Below are 20477 nucleotides of genomic sequence, written 5' to 3' on the forward strand. Positions count from 1 at the left end.
GCTTCAGTCATACTGACAAGAGAATTATACTTTGTACAAGCAAAAGACGTTGCTGAGTATGTGATGTGGTTGACAGAGAGTTAGGAAATACCTGTCCTCCCAAAAATATTTCCTCTTAGAAATGACTGAGCATACACCCCCACAACCATTCATTTGCTGATGTTAAGTATCTCTACATAATGAAAGAGGAGACAGCTTATTTTGTGCTAATGTGTGAGTGTCTAATAATGTCCTGATCCCAAGCTCTTTGTAGAAGACTAGAGGAAAAAGGTGAAAGTAGACACAAGAGCAAGAAGGGAGCTGATGCTGGCAGTCAATGTCAAATCACATGACTCATGGCAGCCTTGTAGCAGCAGAGGAATAAGCTGAATGTTTTCTGGACCCAACCAAGTGCCAAGTGCTGCAGTAAGCTCTAGGAATAGTTAAATAAAGCCTGGTCCCTACCTCTACGAGACTGGAAGTCTAGTAGAGAAGACAGAATAGTAAATCAATGATTACAGGATAGAACCTCACTTTCTATAGCAGAGTATCTATTCATCCCAGAGACTGGAATATAAATTAGGATAGCTGAGGGTTGTAGGTTCCCATGGGACCTATTGTATGATACAAGATTTGAAAAATGAGTAGGACTTGGCTAGATGAAAGAAAGAAATGTGGAAAGGGCAGTCCAGGAAGGAAAACAGGTAGTGAGGCACCTCCAGGGCTCGGAATGGCATATTTAAAGAAATACACATAGTAGAAAACACTCAAGAAAAATATGATGTTGGGAGTGCACTGGGTGGCCAGAGAGGCAGCTCCCAGCTTTTGGAGAGTTTGTGTGCTAAACTACAGATGGATTTAGAAAGCCCTTGGAAGTATTTTAAGCAGGGATATGATATCTGATGTTTTTAAAGATAATTGTAATTGCAAGGGGATGATGGATGAAGGTGAAGGGGATGCAGACAAAAGGGTCAGGGGGACTGATTGTATTAATTCAATTATGTTAATTCAAGTAAGAGTTGGTGTGTGATGCAGCGTTTGGAGAGAAGTGGATGGACATGAAAGATTAAGGAGATAAAATCCGTAAGACTTGATGAGAGACAGGATGCAGTGTGAGGGAGAGGGAAAAACCTAAGGTGACCCATATTTCTAGCCTGAGTGACTAGGTGGATAGAGGGATGACTTTGCGATGACGCATCAAATTATGATTCATAAACATGATAAAACATTGCCTCTTTTTCACTATTCACAAATGGCAAAGGAAGGAGAAGAATTGATTGCAAAGGAAAAGAAAGACTGAGTAGCACTGTAATCTATTGGAAACAAATTTTGATACAGGAGTTGATGGTATGAGCAATGGTCTCATTTGTAAATACAAAACACTGAGCACTCTATTATTTGAATGAAGAAGGCCTTCGCCAGGAGATATGTCAGATGAGGAGGCATACCTGGATGAGCAGCCCTGATGTTTTAAACTTAATGCTTTTTCCTCCTCAATTCTTACTACCATCACCGTGATGGGCCACAACAAATAACTGCTCCCATTTTAATTCTGGCCCAGAAGAACCAGCACCACTTTCCTTGCTTTAGCTCTATACAGTTGAAGTAGACAGACATTTATAAAAGATAGCTTTCCATATTATCTACAGAAATATAAAGTTGTCCAGTGAAAAGTCAAAGGCTGTGAAGTGGTTGGCTTCTCTTTCTGCCGAAGGTTGTTTTTCTACTACATGGATCCTCACTGCTTTAATTTATGTTGTTTCAGTGTTATTTTTGTTATTTCTTCCAGTTCACATTCTAATTATCCCTTATATTCCTGCTCCTCCAATCTCAAGTACAAAATGAGGTCACATTCCATTTAATATTGAAAATAAATTTTGAGCCTCCAGTCCATCCCAGCATTCCAACTGTCATAAAATGTTTATTTCCTCCTCAACACACACCCTTAAGGTAATTCCAAGCCCCCACAATGCCTAATATATTAGCTTTCTATTGCTGAGTAACAAATTACAACAAATTTAGTGGCTTAAAATAATAACTCATTTATTATGTCAATCTTTAGGTCAGAAGTCCAGCTTGGTATGGCTGAGTTCTCAGTTCAGGGTCCCACGAGGCTGAGATTAAGGTGCTAGCAGAGCTGCATTTATTTATGGATGCTCTGGGGAAGAATTCACTCCGAAACCCAGTTAAATTGTTGGCAGAACTCAGTTCCTTCTAGGTATAGGACTGAGGTCCCCGTGGCCCTCCATCTTAAAGACAGCAAGTGCATCAAATTCTTCTCATGCTCTGAATGTCTCTGACTTCTTATGTCTTCTTTTCTGTTTTTGAGGCCTCTTGTGATAACATTGTGTCAATCCAGATAATCCAGAACTTTTTCCCTAGTTTAAGGTCAAACATTTAGGAAACTTGGTTACATCAGCAAGTCTTCTTTAACAAGCAGCACCACATATTGTGGATGCAACTCCAGAGAGTAGAGATCACAGGATATTTTGAATTCTGCCTATCTGTTCCTAAGGGGAAAGTCTTAGTTACTGTCTTTGAAGGACACAAACTAACAAAACCATTTCCAATAGCCAACCAGCCCCCGTTCAACAAGTTGTCCCTGTTGAAACCTAGACACCAAGCAGCTCAGGTGCCTTCCCTTCCTAGAGGGTTGTAATTTGCACACAGAAACCTCAGCCTTCTCAAAGTCATCTTACTTGTACTGCTAAACAATCCCATTTCCTGGACAAGTACACCATCAAAACATCATAATGCATCCACCTACTGTATGAGTAAAGCTTCTGTCCACTTAAGAAAGATACCTTAAGTGGAGCTGGGGTTCTACTGCTAATCTGGTGATGCTTCTTCAGGTACAGCAGCAGAGAAGGAAGTCGCTCTCCCCCAGCATTATGCTCCTCCATCACAGCTTTACCCTGCCTCAAACTCATTCCATAATACTCATTTATAAAAAGGTTCTACATTGCACAACTCTTTTATTTTACACAATTCAGAGCCATTTCACCTCAAGGCACAGCTAAAATTCCTGAGGCTGGAGGAGGGGCCAGTCTCCCTCACAACACACCTATATCCCCGTTTTTTCTTCCTGACTTCTCTGCCTAATCCCTAGGACCCAAGACATGCCATGATTCCCTCTCCCTGATATATTGACATTGCTTTTAAGGAAAATCCTTACCTGATCACATAGTCATGATTGGAAAATTATAATTCTAGAAATTTATCTATAGAGATGAAGGAAACGTATGGTGATTGCAATGCAGAATTTGCTGCTACTCATAGATCAATAGGCCTAAAGAACATCTCGTATTCAGACTGTAAAAATGAGTGATGAGGTTGCTGATGCAGTAGCTCAAAATATCATCACATTCATAAAATTTGAGTTGCCAAGACCTTCCAGTATAGGAATACTATGGTAAATCAAAGCATGTTTGTTTTTCTTAAAGAACAGAATTCTATTGTAATTCCAATAGAAGCAGCAATGACTGCTTATCTATACAATCTCAGCCTAAGATAAATACACACTAGCCCCTAAATTGGGTGGCTGTTACCAAATTTTGTAGTCTCATTCCTTTCTGGAATCGGACAAGGGAAATCTCCCTGTTATTTTATTATACCTTCTGTTCCCTTTGATTCCCATGGTATCGACCTATCCTAACACACCTCCTGCATTTGTATGTGTAATGATGAGTGGGAAAAGGAGGAGGAGGGACACAGGCTAGAATTGGGCTAATTGATTATTTATTTAGGAATATTTAATCAATTTATTTAGCAATATGCAACAGTAAAAGACAAAGGTGATTGATAGAATGTGCCAGAGGTGGTTAAGACTAAACTATATACATTGATACCAATGTCATGTCAAAGGACTACACATACTTATAAGTTTAAGATATCTCAACATATGTTTACTATTGATCAAACAATCACTTGGCTAAATACACACATAATAATAAATACGCACATAACATCAGTAAGGAGTATCCAAAAGCAATAAGCTCTATAGGATAGTAACTATTACAGTAGATGCCACAAGCTCACCAAACCGGGGTGGGGAACAGCACTGGAAAAGTCATAAATCAAAACCTTGCCAGGTCTGTAGCTGAGAGAACCTCAGGCGTCTCCCACACCGCTGCTTGCTAGTTCCCAAGAGTGCTGCTGCTGTTGGCATTGTTGTTGTTGTTGATGTTGTTGTAGTTGTTGGAAGTTAGGACGTCTTCTGATACTGCAAGCTGCAAGTTACATACAAGTTCCCAAAGATCCTAGAATGATGACAATTCACCAACAAAAGAAGTCTCTACTGTCCACTGAGGCAAGTTCTGATCTCTTACTCTGAAACAATCCAATCCTGTAAAGCAGTCCTGAAACAGCAAATCTTCTAAATAGCAATTCCTTGAAACAGCAATCAATCAATCGGGCCACCTGAGGTCTGTTTTATATATCTCTTTAGATGCACCCCAGAGTCAAGTTTTATGTTCCTGCCTCCCTTCTCAAGGAATGGCCAGTTCCAGGAGGGTCTGGCAGTTACTGATATGAATGTTGTCCATCCAGCCAAAGAGCCAATTCTTCTGGATAAGCAATATCTGCTATTCTTGCTTGGGACCATCAGCCCAAGGTCTTCCAGAGCCTGGCAATGTGCCTGTCACATTGTCCTGATCTAACTTAGCCACTTCTTCACTTCATCTGCTGATGTGGGTGAAACAAATAGAACAAAGAGGAATTCTCTCAACCCCTGATCAAGAATTTATTTAAGCGAACAATCAGCTCACAAAATGGACAGAACAACAAACATTAGCTTATATCTCCCCTACTCAAGAGAATGAGACCAAACAGAAAACCTCATCTCATGTCTCCCCTGTTCGGGAAAATGAGACCAAAGGGTGAGAGAAAAGCAACCACATCCCATATTTCCCCCGCTTGGGAGAATGAGACCCAGAAAGTAACATCATTTCATATCTCCCCTGCTTGGGAGAGTGAGACCAAAGGGGGAATTTACTCAACCCCAGATCATAGCACAGAAATCACCTCACATATAGGAACAGATAAAAGCTAATGGACAAAAGCTCACATCAACCAATGAAGGCAAATTTTCCTTAACATCTACCCTACAGTATGCAATTCTCTGACTCCTTCTTAGGCTCTTCTCTTTGTATACCCAATGTAAATTGTGACATCAAAAACATAAAATGAGGGGGGGAGTGTCGATGTAGAACTTTTGTATACATTTGAAGTTATCAGCTTAAAATAAATTTAAAAATATAAGATGTTTTATCTAAATTGCATGGTGAACACAAAATTAAAAACTTTAATAAATACACAAAATATAAGAAAAAGGAATTTAAGCATAGCATTACAGAGTATTGTTAAAACACAAAAGAAGAGAGCTGGAGAAGAAAGAAACAAAGGACTTGCAAACAGCCAGAAAACAAAATGGCAATAGTAAGTCCACACCTATCAGTAATCACTTTAAATGTAAATGAACCAAATTCTCCAATCAAACGACATAGAGTGACTGAATTGATTAAAAAACAAACAACAACAACAACAACAACAACAAGACCCAATCATATGCTGCCTACAAGACACTCTTCAGCTGTAAGGACACACAAAGCTGGATGTGAAGAGATGGAAAAAGAGACACCACGCAAATGAAAATCAAAAGAAAGCTGAAGTAGTTATACTTACATCAGACAAAATAGAATTTAAACCAAAGACTGCAATAATCAGCAAAGAAGGCCATTATATAATGATAAAGGGGTCAATCCAACAAGAGGATATAACATTTGTAAACATTTAGGATACACGTAAGATCATGGGGTCTATTTACAGTCCACTATTTTTATTCCCACCAAATCAGTAGAGCAAAAGGCCAGATGTGTTAAAGAAAAATTTCTCCTCATAGAAACTGGAAGCATGTAGAAAAGGTGTTCCTTCTAATATTCCTAAGTGCTAGTACCACTATCCATCCAATCTTTCAGTCTAGCAACCTAAGAGTCATTCGTAACACTTCTCACTAATGGCTTCTAAAATTGCTATCTGCGGTATATCCTCTAATTATATCTCTTTTTCTCCAACTCCATAACCTATAATCCTTTTTCAATTCTAGCCTGGATTAATGAAACAGACTTTAAACTTATCCTCTGGTTTCTAGCACTCTTCACAGCCAGCCCCTTAAATTCACTCTCTGCCACTGCCAGAATAATCTATCTAAATTGTGTATCTAGCCATGTTACTTTTCTATTTACAACCCTCAGGTGTCCCCATTGCCTAGAGGATAAAGATACTATTGTTTAGTGTGGTAAATAAGGCTTTCTGTGACTTGTTCTCTGGGTATATCTCTAGTCTATTTCTTACCCACCTGTCTACACTTTCTGTTCTGTGGAGCCTCTCTACCCCCAGACTCCTCCATTCCAATTGTCAAAAACATGCATTCCCCATGCTGTATTATGCAGTTGGAAGGCTATTTTTCCATCCCTGATTCCATCCCTCTACCTTGCTAATTCCTATTCTTCATTTAAGATTCAGGTCTTGAGTTACTTCCTCCAGGAAGCTACCCTTACATTCCTTCTCTCCCCTCAGTGTGGGTAAAGTTTCCCTCCTCTGTCTTCCTTTCAAATTCCAGGCATACTGTAGTGTTGGGATTATCTGTTTCCTCCTATTAGACAGTGAACTCATGAGGCAGGAAATGTATCTTATTTCTCATTCTATCCTAAACACATAAAATTGTGCTTGATATATAATATATCCTCTCCATTAATGTTAAGTTTCAAAAAAATGAATGTGTGGGTGAATTAGTGACTTCACAAGGCACTTCTCTCAGCTCCTTGCCTTGTTCTAAGTCATGTGGCCTCCAGACAACATATTTTCCTCATTACCTGCAAGAAAAATTGAACAAAAGACTACTTTATGGTCAGAAACCTTCCAAAAGCCTCATTTACTTAAACACTGATTTTAGTAGAACCTCTCAGATGGCCTAGTTAGTTAGGAGGAAGGACAGGAGATGGTGCCTTATCTGGGGGGCACCCCTTTAACTTTGCCAATTGACAAAATTGCCATAAATGACGCTATGGATTTGGAGATGTCCTAGACTAGATTGTCAGTTCTATTCATCTCCATGCACACTAGGTCTCGCTCAGGTGATAACCCTGGTCCTCACACAAGCAATTGTTCCTGCAAGATCTCCCTCATGACAATACCCGTAACATGCCGACAGGGGGCTCTGGAACACAGAGACTGCACAGAAAGTTTATTTCAGTCACCACCTGGGTTTGGCCAAGAAATCTGTTAGATTTTAATGCACATACCCCACGTACACCTGGTCTGGCAAACTCTGGTAAGGCTCAGAGGTTTCTAACCCAGCTCTAATGTACGTGATGAAACAGGCCCAATTTTTGAGAGGGGTCACTCTATATGCTGCCTGAGATGAAACAACTCCTTTGTAGCTGCTTTATTTGTTTGTTTGTTTGTTTACTGTAAAGGAACAATTTGGCTCACAGAGCTCCCTGTTTGGAGTTTATTCCTTGCCTTTCTCTCCCTAGGGTTTGTTCTCAAGGGAGAATCTTTATTGCTCTTATGGGATATAGGACTTTCGCCTCGCCCAAGAAACCTGACATGCAGTAATAGTTAGCAAAGGCAGGCAATGAAATAATCACCTTAAAACCATAGATTTAATGTTGATTTTGCTGCATAATATCTAGAACATTCCATGGCTTCAATTTTCTCTCCTCTAAAGTAGTAATTAATAATAATAATAATAAATATCTGTATACCCTGCTTATATCACATGACTGTTTTGGACATTCAACAAGAGTCTAAAGGTGAAAGCTCTTTGTAAATAATCAAGTACTACATCAATGCAAGCTAACATTAGTAGCAGTTATTTCCATAATATTGGAAGGGTCAGACTCCCTGTGACATCCATCCCATCCGTACACCATCTCCTCACGTTTCCGCTTTGGAAAAGTGCTTCTTCTTCAGTCTCTTGACCACAAATGGCCACACTTGCCTTAAGACTAGCTATTGGCATTCTTGCTTGACCTTGAGGTTCTCACTCTATGATCTGCAACTGAGAGATACTCCAGGATGTTTCTAATACTTGCTCTGATTGAAAAATCAGAAAGAGCTGTGTGTAACTCATAAATCTGTCTCCATAGCCTACCATGGGGGAGATCTGGTAATGAGTGCATTATTATAATCACCCATTCCTTTCCCACTGCTCCACCAGAGGTCCAGGGTTCCCATTGAGGAGGCCAGCTTTCAGTTTAGGAGAATGGAAGTGAATATGAAATCCTTCCTCAGAACCTCTATCTATTAGAAGGGTCCCTCTGCATAAGGATCTCTTTAGTGGTGACTTAAGAAATACACCCAGGTTACATTATTCTCTACTCTTGAGGACCTATTACAATTAGTCAAGTATCCAAAGTATTATATTCCACTCACCTCTCAGTGCCTTCCACAATGAGTCCATCCACTTGACACCACACTTTTGGTTCAAAGCACATGACATGGTGAACATGCCAAACAGGTGCCCATCTGTCTTATTACTCAAGTGAAAATTAGGAGTGACGGCCAGCTGGCAATGAACTCTCCCTCCTAGCCATGTGTCTTAAAGTGATAGGAGAGGCAAAGTTACGAGCTGTCCTTGCTTCCTTTACTCTGAGTCCACTCTGGCCCCAAAGAGAAGACACACCCAAAGTTTCTGCACTTTATCAGGAGTTAGTTAAGAATCACATTTCATATTTAATTCTCAGCCCACAGCTATTTACCTTCTGCCTTATCTCCCAATGTGCTCCTGAAAATCTCTCATAATGGTTAACACTGATGTGTGTACATTTTTCAGTTTTTACGTAATATAACTTCAACTGTCCTTACTATCTAAAATGCTTGGCCCTGCTGCTTTCTATCAGGAAAATCTCATTTGAATCAATTTAACTAAATCGTATATATTTTTTTGACTCCTACCATCCCAAAATATCTTACATAAATTTCTATTATATTATTTTTTACACTGTATTGTAATCCTTTGTTTGCATTTTTTGACATCCCACAAACTGAGTTTTTTTAAGGTAAGAACTGTGTTTTTTTTTTTTTTTTTTCATTGTTAAATACTCCAGACCATTCCTGGCACAGAATAGATGCTCAAAATTGTATGGAATTGAATTGAGTGACCGTTCTGACTCTCTGTCACTAGGACTTTTAATTTTTTCAAATATTTTAATAGTTATAGTTCGTTGTTCAATAATTATCTATATTTTCACAATTGGCATATGCATTTATTAAGTAACTGATTGAATTTAGAAATATAATAGATAGCCATGAATAGGAGCCAAGTTAACTAACTTAAACGGAGACAATAAACTTTAGATTTCATATTCTTACCAACCAAAATAACTGATCAAACATATGTGTATTTTTACATGGAATATGATGGTTCAGAAAATTAGTTATTAAAGAATGTTTTACTGCTTTGATATTATTTTCAAAATAGAAAAAGAACAGGAATATTTGTTATTCTAGATTAAATTTCATGTCTCTATACCGCAATTACAATTCCGGTATAATTGAATTCCGGAATTGAATTACAATTCCGGTATAATATAATTTTTCCACAGCAACAAAATAAAACAAAAAGGATCAACCATGAGAACACATGTTTTAGCGTTGTTTAAACCTTTTTATCATATTTTTGGCAAATTTATGGCAAAACTTTGGAAACATTTTATACAAACATTGGATAAATCAACTAAAACAGCAGAGTTTAAATGGTTTGTAGGTGTGGAGACCACACATCTCAGTTTACCCAGCATTATCTGGGCTTACTCTTGTTGTCTTGGCACAATTATTAGTAGCAACCCATTTCTTTCTCAAAAGAATCCTAGTTTAAACAGTAAAGTTATAAGGTCACCCTACTTAACATTGTCCATTTTGTGTTTTCATAATTTCCGTAAATATGCCCTTTCCATTCCATTTGAAGGAAGATATTGATAAAAACAAGGGTATGCAAGGTATTCTGGAGACAATGACTTTGAAATTTTCTCCCCCTGGTGGTCCAAAGCTCTGTTGCCGCGATGTCATCAAAATATTTTCTCTGATATCAGGAATTACCATGTAAAATAAATGACGAACAAGTAATTGTTTCCAAAAACATGCACAGAGGTCCCCTTATCACTTAATGAACAGATTTTGCACATATTTATTATTTCAACTTATTTGTATAAGTTGTGTATAAGTACACTCTTATACCTATGCACTAAGACACTCAATTCCTAGGATGTCTTTCATGGGGAGCAAATGGAAAATTGTTCTTTTATTCCAAAAACCTTAAATCATTTCACATAAATGATCTCTTAAGTATTCTATGTATTGTAGATACAGTATATTTGAACTTTTCTATAAGTATTTTTAAGATGTGAACACTGATACATAAATTGAAATAACGTATAAGAACTTACTGAATCAAAGAAGGCTTTTACAGTCATAGAATACTAGCATTATAAATAGCCTTTTCAATATATAGTTCAACCTCTGAACTTCAGATAAAATTAAAACCATTGCATGAGGGTTTAGATTTCCTAAGTCCCAGATTGGTCCCAGAACTGACGTTCCAAATCACTTCTCTAATTTTCCTTTAAAAATAACTTTACTTGCTACTTCTTTATTTTAATCCTGTAATAACTGAAAGTAATATAACCAATTGGATCACAAATAATAATAGTAAAAATGGGCATGTATCATTTATTTAGTCAGTAAACATTTCTTGAGTGCTACTTATTGATACAGAGAGTATAGCAAGGATAAATTTGGAGGATAGAAAAGAAAATTTCAGTTTTTGATATGTTGAGATTTAGGTGTCTATAGTTTGTCCCAGTAACTGCAGTTGAGCAGGTCACGTGGATCAGCAGCTCAAGCAAGAGATCTGAGATGGAGAAGGGGTGGGGTAGGTTGGTGTAGAGAAGATGGGTTTAATTATAATGTATTAAAAGAAAAATGTGACAGCCTGGAGAGAATCTAAGTTTGAGGAAATTTTTTAAGCTCTCTTTTATCTTCTTCCCTTTCCCCTTCTTACTCCTCTTCTACTTTTTTTCTGCTTTCATTTCTTTCTTCTTTTTTCTTTCTTTCTGCTTTGTTTAGTTGAGACCATTTACATGTGTTTGTTAGTTCTGGGGAAAGTTTACAGTGAGGTGAGTGATTATATTAGAGAAATTTTGGATAATTATTTTAAGTAACTTAAGAGGCAATAAGGCATGGAATTCAGACCACACATGGAGATTATTTTTATCTTGGAAAGGAAGAGGGGCACCTGCTCCTCTGAATTAAATGGAAGGAGGTAGGGAACATTGTCAATATAAATAAATGTGCTAGTGATGGCAAAGGATGTTGATCATGTTCCCACTTAATGTACTTTATTCTCTTAATAAAGTAAGAGGTGAGGTCATCCTCTGAGAGTAAGGAGGAAAGTAAAGGAATAGGAGACTGGAATAATGTAATGAATGATAGGAAAGGTAACTCAAAACGTAAAAAATTACAGTGTCTGGAATCCAACAGAGGATAGAGATTTGGAATTTAGAATTACATCAATAGTACAGTATGTTATTTTCAGTAAGAGTTGTCCCAAGATCATATGCAGAAACAGAGAAATGAAACATTTGGATTTGTCTAGAGCTGGTATTTTTTCAATATAAAGAAGGTCAACTGAGCACAGAATTTGTAATTATTGGCAAGTATCTTGTGAATAATGGACAAGTAAGGAAGTAAAAAGAAAAATAGCTATTGTAAATAAGGATAAAAAGGAGGAGTCAGGAACCCAAGGCCTCAATGAGATCAAAACAGCAGTATAGAAGAACTAACAAAAAAATTTTAATAGACTATAAAAATTCAGAGTAATGAGTTATTACAACATCTATAGTGAAGATCTGGATGTAGGTGGCTTAAAAGAAGTGGAATTAAGGTTGAAATATACGTTAACCCATTCTTCATCAACGATTACTTTGCCACTTAAAACTAATCAAAGAATAGCAAAAAAATAAAGAACATATGGATTGATGACATCAGCAAGATAGCCAAGTAGAAAGCTATGGACCCTCATTCCCCCTACAAACACAGAGATTCAGCAACAATCCCCAGACAAATTCCCTCTGTGAGAAATCCAGATATTAACTGAAGGGCTTCTGCATCACAAATGCAAAACCAGCTTCAACAAAGCTAGTAGAGAGGTTTGGCTCACCCTCTTGCTGGAATCCCTATCCCCCAGCACAGCACCTTGTGATAGAAATAAAATAAAATAAAAAATAGCAAACAAACCAACAACAACAACAACAAAAACCTTGCTCGCAGATTCCCTCAGGAGAAGAAGGGATTAGTTTGTCTATCCAGACTTCCAACTTTTCAGAGGAGGCTCACCAGAGGACCTGCTTTTATCCTGCCAGTCTTTGAGCTCTGATAGTTCTTGAACGTTCTATACACCTAGGGGAAAATGGAAAATGGAGACAGTGGCTTGGGCTGATAGACACTAGAGAATCCACCCCTGCTCATGACAAAGCAAACAGACAAAACCCACAGCTACCTGCTGCTATGTGGAGAGGGAAAAAGTTGCAAGAGGCCTCCAGAATCTCCAGCCAGGCATGAAGACTAGGAGAGGTTCCTGCTTTGTCTAATGTACAGACACGAAAACAGAGAATCAAGGAAAATCAAGTATTGGGCAAAGATGTTTTCAAAAAAAGGAATAGATGAATCTCTAGAAACTGACCCAAAAGAAATGGAGTAATATGATTTACCTAAAAGAGAATTTTCAAAATAACTTTCATAAAGATGCTCACTGAGGTCAACAAAATAATTCATAAACAAAGTGAGAAATTCAGCAAAGAGAAAATATTTAAAAGTACAAAACAGAAATCATGGAGCTAAAGAACACAATAATTGAACTGAAAAAATTCACTAGAGGATTTCAATATCAGACTAGATCAAGGAGAAGAAATGATCAGTAAACTCAAAGACAGGTCATTGGAAGTAAGTCAGAAGAGCAAAAAGAATGCAGAGTGAAAAAGAATGAAGAAAGTTTAAGGGACTACGGACATCATCAAGGGACCAATGTACACATTAAGGGATTCCCAGAAAAAGAGAGAGTAAAAGAACCAGAAAACTTACTCAAACAAATTATGGCTGAAAACTTCCCAAGTCTGAAAAAGGAAATGGACATTCAGATCCAGAAGTTCAAGAGCACCAATTAAACAAATCTAAAGAAATCCACATCAAGACAAATCATAATCAAATTGTCAAAAGTCAAAGAGAAAATTTTGAAAGAATAAGAAAAGTGGTTTGTTTCCACCCACCCATAAGACAATAAGCAGATTTTCAGCAGAAACCTTACAGGCCAGAAAGAAGTGGAATGATATATTCAGAATACTAAAAGAAAAGAGCTACCAACCAGCAAAACTATTCTTCAAAAATGAAGGAGAGATACTTTCCCAGAGAAAAGCTGAGAGAGTTCATCACTATTAGACTTGCCTTACAAGAAAGGCTAAAGGGAATTCTTCAAGTTGAAAGAAAATGATGCTAAACAGAAACATGGTAGCATAAGAGAGTATGAAACTCAATGATAAAAGTAAATATATAAACAAATGCAGGGTACTGTGTTACTGTAATGGTAATGGGTAAATCACTATAAATTCTATAAAAGTTAAAAGGTATAAGTTTTAAAAATAACTATAACAAAAAACACTAAAACACACACTATATGAATAGATGTAAATTGTGATAATACTAACATAAAGTACATAGCAGGGAGAAGTTAAAGTGTAATGTGTGTGTGTGTGTGTGTGCGTGTGATTGAACTTAAATTATTATCAGTTTAAAATTTATTGTTACAACTATAAGATATTTTATGTGAACCCCAAGGTAACTACAAAAAAATTAAAACACTTATGAAGATACACAAAAGAATAAGATAAATTATTCACCATATATCAATAAAATAATAAATCAACAAAAACACAAAAAAAGACATGAAGAGAGGAAAAGACACACAAAATAATTCTAAGACTAACAGAAAACAATTAATAAAATGCTAAGAGTAAAATCCTTTCCTATCAATAATTACTTTTAAGTGTAAATAGATTAAACTCCTCAGTCAAAAGACATAGAGTGAATGAATGAATTGTAAATTAAAAAAATCAACTATCTGGGGTCTAAAATAAATTATCCACAATAGGCAAGACATGGAAATTTAATGTCCATTGACAGATGAATGGATAAAGAAAATGGATAAATATATATATATATATATATATATATATATATATATATATATATATATATATATATGAATAGTCAACCTTTAAAAAAACAATATTCTGTAATATGTAACAACAGGGATGAACCTTAGGAACATTTTGCAAAGTGAAATTTTGCAAAGACAAGTACTGTATGACATACTCATAAGAAGTATCTAAAATAGTCAAATTCATAGGCTCAAAGAGTGGAATGAGAGTTGCCTGGGGATGGGGGAGTGAAAATTGGGTAATTAATCAATGAGCGTAAATTTTCAGTTCAGCAAGATGGATAAATTATACAGATCTGCTGTACAACATTATACATACAGTCAATGTATTGTACACTTAAATTTTTCTTAGAAAGGCAAATCTCCTGTGAAGTGTTCTTACCACAATGATATACATTTTTTTTTAAAGATAATTTGTTTTAGATTTATAGTCTGGGTTTGAAACTGTATTCTAGTACTGACTAATTATCTAAACTTAAAAGATGTAATTATCTTCTCTCAGCTTCAGTTCCATCATCTGTATAATAGGAATTATAATAAATATGCAGTTCTCTTACTAAAATAAACTAGTCTACGTAGATAAAGGAATAGGTTAGTACTGTTGCATATTAAATAAATCTTCTCATATATGTTTTATGACAAAGCCCTTTTTACAGCTCTTACCTCTTTAGGGTTCTGCATTTTCTATTTTTTCCTCTTCACACCATGAAAATACAATCAAGAATATTCCATCTTCATAAAAATGAAAAAACCCTGTCCTTTTTTTTTTTATCCCTATCTAGTGCTGTCCTAGTTTTCTTGTTTTCTCCACAACTTAATTCTTAAAGGAGTTAATTTTATACAGTAATTAATCATTTCTCATTTTTCCTTAAATTCTCTATAACGTGAATTTTACTCCCGCCATTTCACTGCTACTGCTCTCCCTGTAAAATCCTTCCAAGTGTAAATTTTGATGGACTCTTCTTAGGAAGCATTTCACACTGTTGTCTTTCTCAAAGCACTCTAGTTTCTGCAACAAAATAACATTCTCCTGGTTCTTTCTGAGGCTTCAGATCACTGTTTTTCACTCTCAGTTTCTTCTTCTGCTTCCTTCCCTGTAAAGTTGATGTTCCAGAGTTCATCCTTGGCTCTGTGTTCTCCTTTGTCTATCTCAGCCACCTCTTTGAATTTAAGCACCACTGATACTTTCAGATCTATTACTTCATCTTTAAAAACTCGCTAAAGTTCAGAAATTCATCCATTATCTATTTATTCAATTAATACGCATTTTGTATCTACTCTGTGTCAGGCATGGGCTGAGTGGCAGTATTGGAAATAGGGCAGTAAACAACACAAAGATTCTTACTTTGATTTTCTTGGGTGTTTCACGGGGATTTCAGCTTCAATGTGTCCAAAAATGAACCCCACCCCCCTCACATCCTGCAATCTGTTCCTTCTCTTATATTTTATGTCCTAGTAAATAATTCCAACTACTTAGTAATTCAAACCAGAAATCTGAGAGTAATCCTATGTTCTTCTAATCAATATCTCTCTCTTCACCATTGAGTCCACTTAGTAGTATCTTCTCAAATCCAGCCCCTCATTTTCATCCAAGTACACTTCAGGATCACCTTGGCTGTGCATGACTAAAATGGGATAATTGTTTACCTACTTCATGGGGTTGACGATAAAATTAAATGAGATAATAGATTCCTTAGGCTCAAAACAGTACCCAGCACATGATAATTATTAAGTAAATGTTATCTTTATTAAATACTAATAATTATTAGCTATTTGAATTGGATTTGAAATGAAATCTGTTTCCCATCCCTACCAGAAGAACAAAAGTATTGACAAACAATCCAAATTGATTCATTAAAATATTAGGTTGGTGCAAAAGTAATTGCAGTTTTTGCAATTATTTTTAACCTTTTAAACCACAATTACTTTTGCACCAACCTAATACCATGTGCTCTACAAATTAACTTTTTAATATAAAGAGTAAATGTGTGTGTGTGTGTGTGTGTGTACATATGTATATATCTACACATACAATCTGTTTGGACTTTAACAAGGCTTTCATTTAAGGTCTGAACAACAAGATAGACGTGAAATAAACCATGACATTTCCGAGCATGACTCAAGCGTTTTACTGGGATTACCGATATGTACACATTTCATAAGTAATTATTTAGAGAGACTTGTATGTAAGGTTTAGAATCACACCCATGTCCACTATTCCAATTTAGTAATCTCCTTCCTGAACAGCCAGTAAGATGGATGTCAAATTATCTGTTATGGATTGAACTGAATTAGAGAACCCAGTTTGGGTGCATAGTTAAACTGTTTTCTAATACCTTTACCAGTGAATTGAATTTATCTCCAGTACTATAGGCTGCTATCTACTGTCATCCTACAGGGAGCTGAGTCTTCCGTGATAAACTTCACTTATGAAGGCCAGCTAAAGTGAGGACCCAGAAAGCCATGAATGCTCAGCTCCTTTCCTCAATGTACCAGATAGTCATTCCAGCTCCCTTTTTTTTTTTTTGTAATTCATTGCTATGTTTATTTTTTTTCAAGATTTTTATTAAAATATACCTAGCACACAATATAACATTAGTTTCTGGTGTACACCATAGTTACTCAACATTTATATACCTAAAGAAGTGATCACCATGATAAGTCCAGCAACCTTCTGACACCGTATCACGCTATCACAATATTATTCACTATGTTCCCTAGGCTGTACATTACATCCCCATGACTTATTTGTTTTATACCTGGGAATTTGAACCTCTTATTCCCCTTCACCTTTCCCCCCGCCCCCTACTCTTTTTATTTTTTATTTTTCAATTACAGTTGACATACAATATTATTTTATATTAGTTTCAGGTGTACCGCATAGTGGTTAGACATTTATATAATTTACAGAGTGATCCTCCCGACAACTTAATCAGTACCCACCTGGCACTATACATAGTTATTACTCATCCCTGCTCTCCTTAGGAGGACTGAGTAAACATAGATAGTTGGAAAACTACTTTTCCTAACTCTGTGCCTCACAAAGGGAGACATTCCTATGTCTCGGACATAGAAAGAGTAGTGGAGGAAGAAAGAGAAATAGTTCTCATGTTATGCCTGTGATATAAATATATGATTTATATAATCAGTCCTTTCTATTAAAACATTTGAGAGTAAACATTGCATGTTCAGGTTATAGCACAAAAGTTGATGCCTCAGAAAACAATATAATTCAGAGTTAACTTAATCAATGAAATCTCTTTCAAAATGAAGAAGGGGAGTAATAGAGGGCAAAACAAACCAGAAATAGGATAATATTAGCCATACTAGAAATGTGTCAATATTTGAACATATTCAAATAATATTAGAAATGTGTTCACAGGAATGAGATATGCAAAATAAATATATTGATGATTCTTCCAACTCACGACAGTGTTAAATTCATTTTTGATAAGTGGGTACAAAACAAGACATGAAAAAAATAGGACATTTCCATAGATAACAAAAATAAAAGGACAAACTGCAGGCAAAGTTGAAAAATAGAAAGAGCACACATATGCTTTGAAACACACAGATCTGGGCTGAAATATTAGTTTCATGCAATATTATTTGTAGAGCCTTAACTATCCTGGTTGATCTCCCCTAGTCTACTTGCCTTGTCTATGAAGTGAGAGCAACTTCACATGGCTTGTGCCAATACATCACATCATGCCTGGCCATTGTAACCTATCAGATGCAAATTGTTCCCTCACTCCCTTGGAAATATACTATTGAAAAACAGAGCCTAAAAAAAATTAATTAATTTGTTTTTTAATGAAAAGAGGTGAGTTAGCCTGCCTTTCCTTCCTGTAAACAGTCTCTGAATACCCTGAATTTTCTTCTCGACTTCCTGAGAATATAATACTGGAATAGGCCCTAAGTCCTAGAGTGTCCAAACCGAGAAATCATGCAAAAATAGCTATAAATATGTATCTGATTTGAGAAATATGTAAATGATTTGAGAATAACCCAGGCTAAGGTCTTCTGCAAGAATTTAAGTACACATATGTTCTACACGGTTATGCAGACTATGGTCTGATTCATTTATCTTGAAACTGAATTGCCCCAAATATTTTCTGAAATATATTTGTCAGTTTAATGTATTACACATATTAATTCCTAATAAATATTTATTTTTATAGCTTTTACAACTGGGAGAGTCATATTGCTGTTTGGAATTCAACTCCCAATTATCAAGTGATTGCTAGTAATCCAGAAGGCTTACTTTTCAAATACAAAAGAGACAGAAAAATTCTCAATGTGGACCCAAAGGTAAGTCTGCTTTTACATTTATCTCCAAGTGTTACTGTATTTATACCATTATTCAAAAATCTATTAAATATTGGACAGCTTTATGTTTTTAAATCTAGAAATGAAAACCTATGTTGAAACTTAGAGCATGTACTATTCTTAAAAAATTCCAAAACTTAATAAATTATCTGGTATCAATAAGGAAAACTTTGGGGGTAATTTAAAAAGAACTTAGAAATGGGAACTCTTGTTGATACCTAGGAGCAGAATTAGATTTGGGATCAGTTGGTCATGCATTTGTTTGTTTTGATCATGGGGATCTCCAGTCCCTTTTTGCTATAAGTGGGGAGATGAGTCATTTTGGGGGGGAGACTCTCACCTCTCCTATGTATCCAGAATTCTAATATTGCTTTCTTTCTTTAACTAACACTGAAAACAGGATGGCCTTTAGTGTATTTCTAAGCATTAACTTGGAAAATACATTTTATTTAAATATTTTAAAGATGTGACCTATGATATTTTGAATTTGTTCAAGGACAAATATTTAAATCTTACATATTTCAAAGACTGCATTTATACCATGATTTTTAATCATGACTTGTCATGTTTGGGGGTGAAAGTTAAAACTTTCCTTAAAGTCGTATGTGCTTGAATGCCTTATACTTTTTTTTAGCTTTTGAAAAATATTTTACTCACATGACAGCATCAGTCTAAAATCGAAAGTCAAGAAAAATATTTTTTCATAGTGAAAGAAATAGGAACTGTATGATATGCCTGGGATAGTGGCGAAGATGGGACAAAGGAAAAGGGGAGTCTGGTTCTAAAAACTTTTCTAAAACTTTTTAGAAACTGAAAATCAGAAATAAAATTATTTTTGTTTCATATCCACTTAGTGTATTTCCTTGCTCATAAAAAGTGCTCAATAATTATGTGTTCAAAGAATGAATGAGTGAATTTCTGTAGCAATAAATGGATTACTGTCTGTAATCAGATACAGCTCCAAATATCAAAAACCCCAACATAAGGACTTTAACAGAAAAATCTTCTTTCTTTCCCGTGTGTGAGTGTAGACAATGTCAGTCCAAAGTTGGACTGGCAGCTCCACAGTTATCTGGGCCAGGGAGGGCTTCATCCTCATAGGCCAAAATAGATTTCCAGCCAAAACCACCACATTCCACACAGAATTAACGAAGGGAATTCCGAGGGTGCAAAGGACATGCTCCCACTGCCTTTTAAAGACGTTTCCCAAAAGCTACCACACAAATATTCGCATATGTTCCAAGGCAAGAGCTTAGTTAGATGGTCCTATCTAGCTACATGGAAGACTGGGAAACATAATTTTTATTCAGATGATCAGTCATCTGAAAACAGAAGTTCTGGGAAAGGGAGAAGAGAGGTTTGGGTAGCAATTTCTGACACAATATTATCTCCTTTAAAAAAACACTACTCTCTTTTTGGTCTCAGGTTTCTCATTAGTACAATAAAGGACTAGACCTGAAAATCTTTAGGGCCATATTTATTATAAATCTGTGAATACCAGGGAAGCTTATCAGCACACCTTTTCTCTAGTGGTACCTCTTTACTTACCACAAATGGCTGTCAAATGTTATTAGTTGGGGCAAAGTACAGAAAACTTAATAAATAGCATTTGCAGAGTATTTTCCTTTTAGAAAGCTATACTGTGTGTGTGTGTGTGTATATATATATATATATATATATATATATATATGCACATATATACGAAAAGATATAAAATTATTAATAGCTTCATTAAGATGTGAGAAACAAATTTTTGAATCAGTTTTGAATGACATCACACTTCAACTATTTGAAGGCTCTATTTTAACTAATGGCATATACATACTTCAAGATTGTATGTCATGAATTATACTTTTTATGGTCTTTCTGGAATCATTATTAAATGCAAACCATTATT

The 20477-nt window shown here is 35.9% G+C and overlaps 1 protein-coding gene across 1 annotated transcript in view; it reads left to right on the plus strand.

The window, feature by feature from the left end:
* Positions 1–20477, plus strand: part of CFAP299 (cilia and flagella associated protein 299) — a 543118-nt gene that overhangs the window by 511287 nt on the left and 11354 nt on the right. The window contains exon 5 of the mRNA XM_081049078.1: positions 18433–18562. Within this exon, the coding sequence (XP_080905204.1) occupies positions 18433–18562 (130 nt within the window). The remainder of the gene's footprint in view (positions 1–18432; positions 18563–20477) is intronic.

Source organism: Rhinolophus hipposideros (assembly GCF_964194185.1).
Source record: "Rhinolophus hipposideros genome assembly, chromosome: 1".
NCBI lineage: Eukaryota > Metazoa > Chordata > Mammalia > Chiroptera > Rhinolophidae > Rhinolophus > Rhinolophus hipposideros.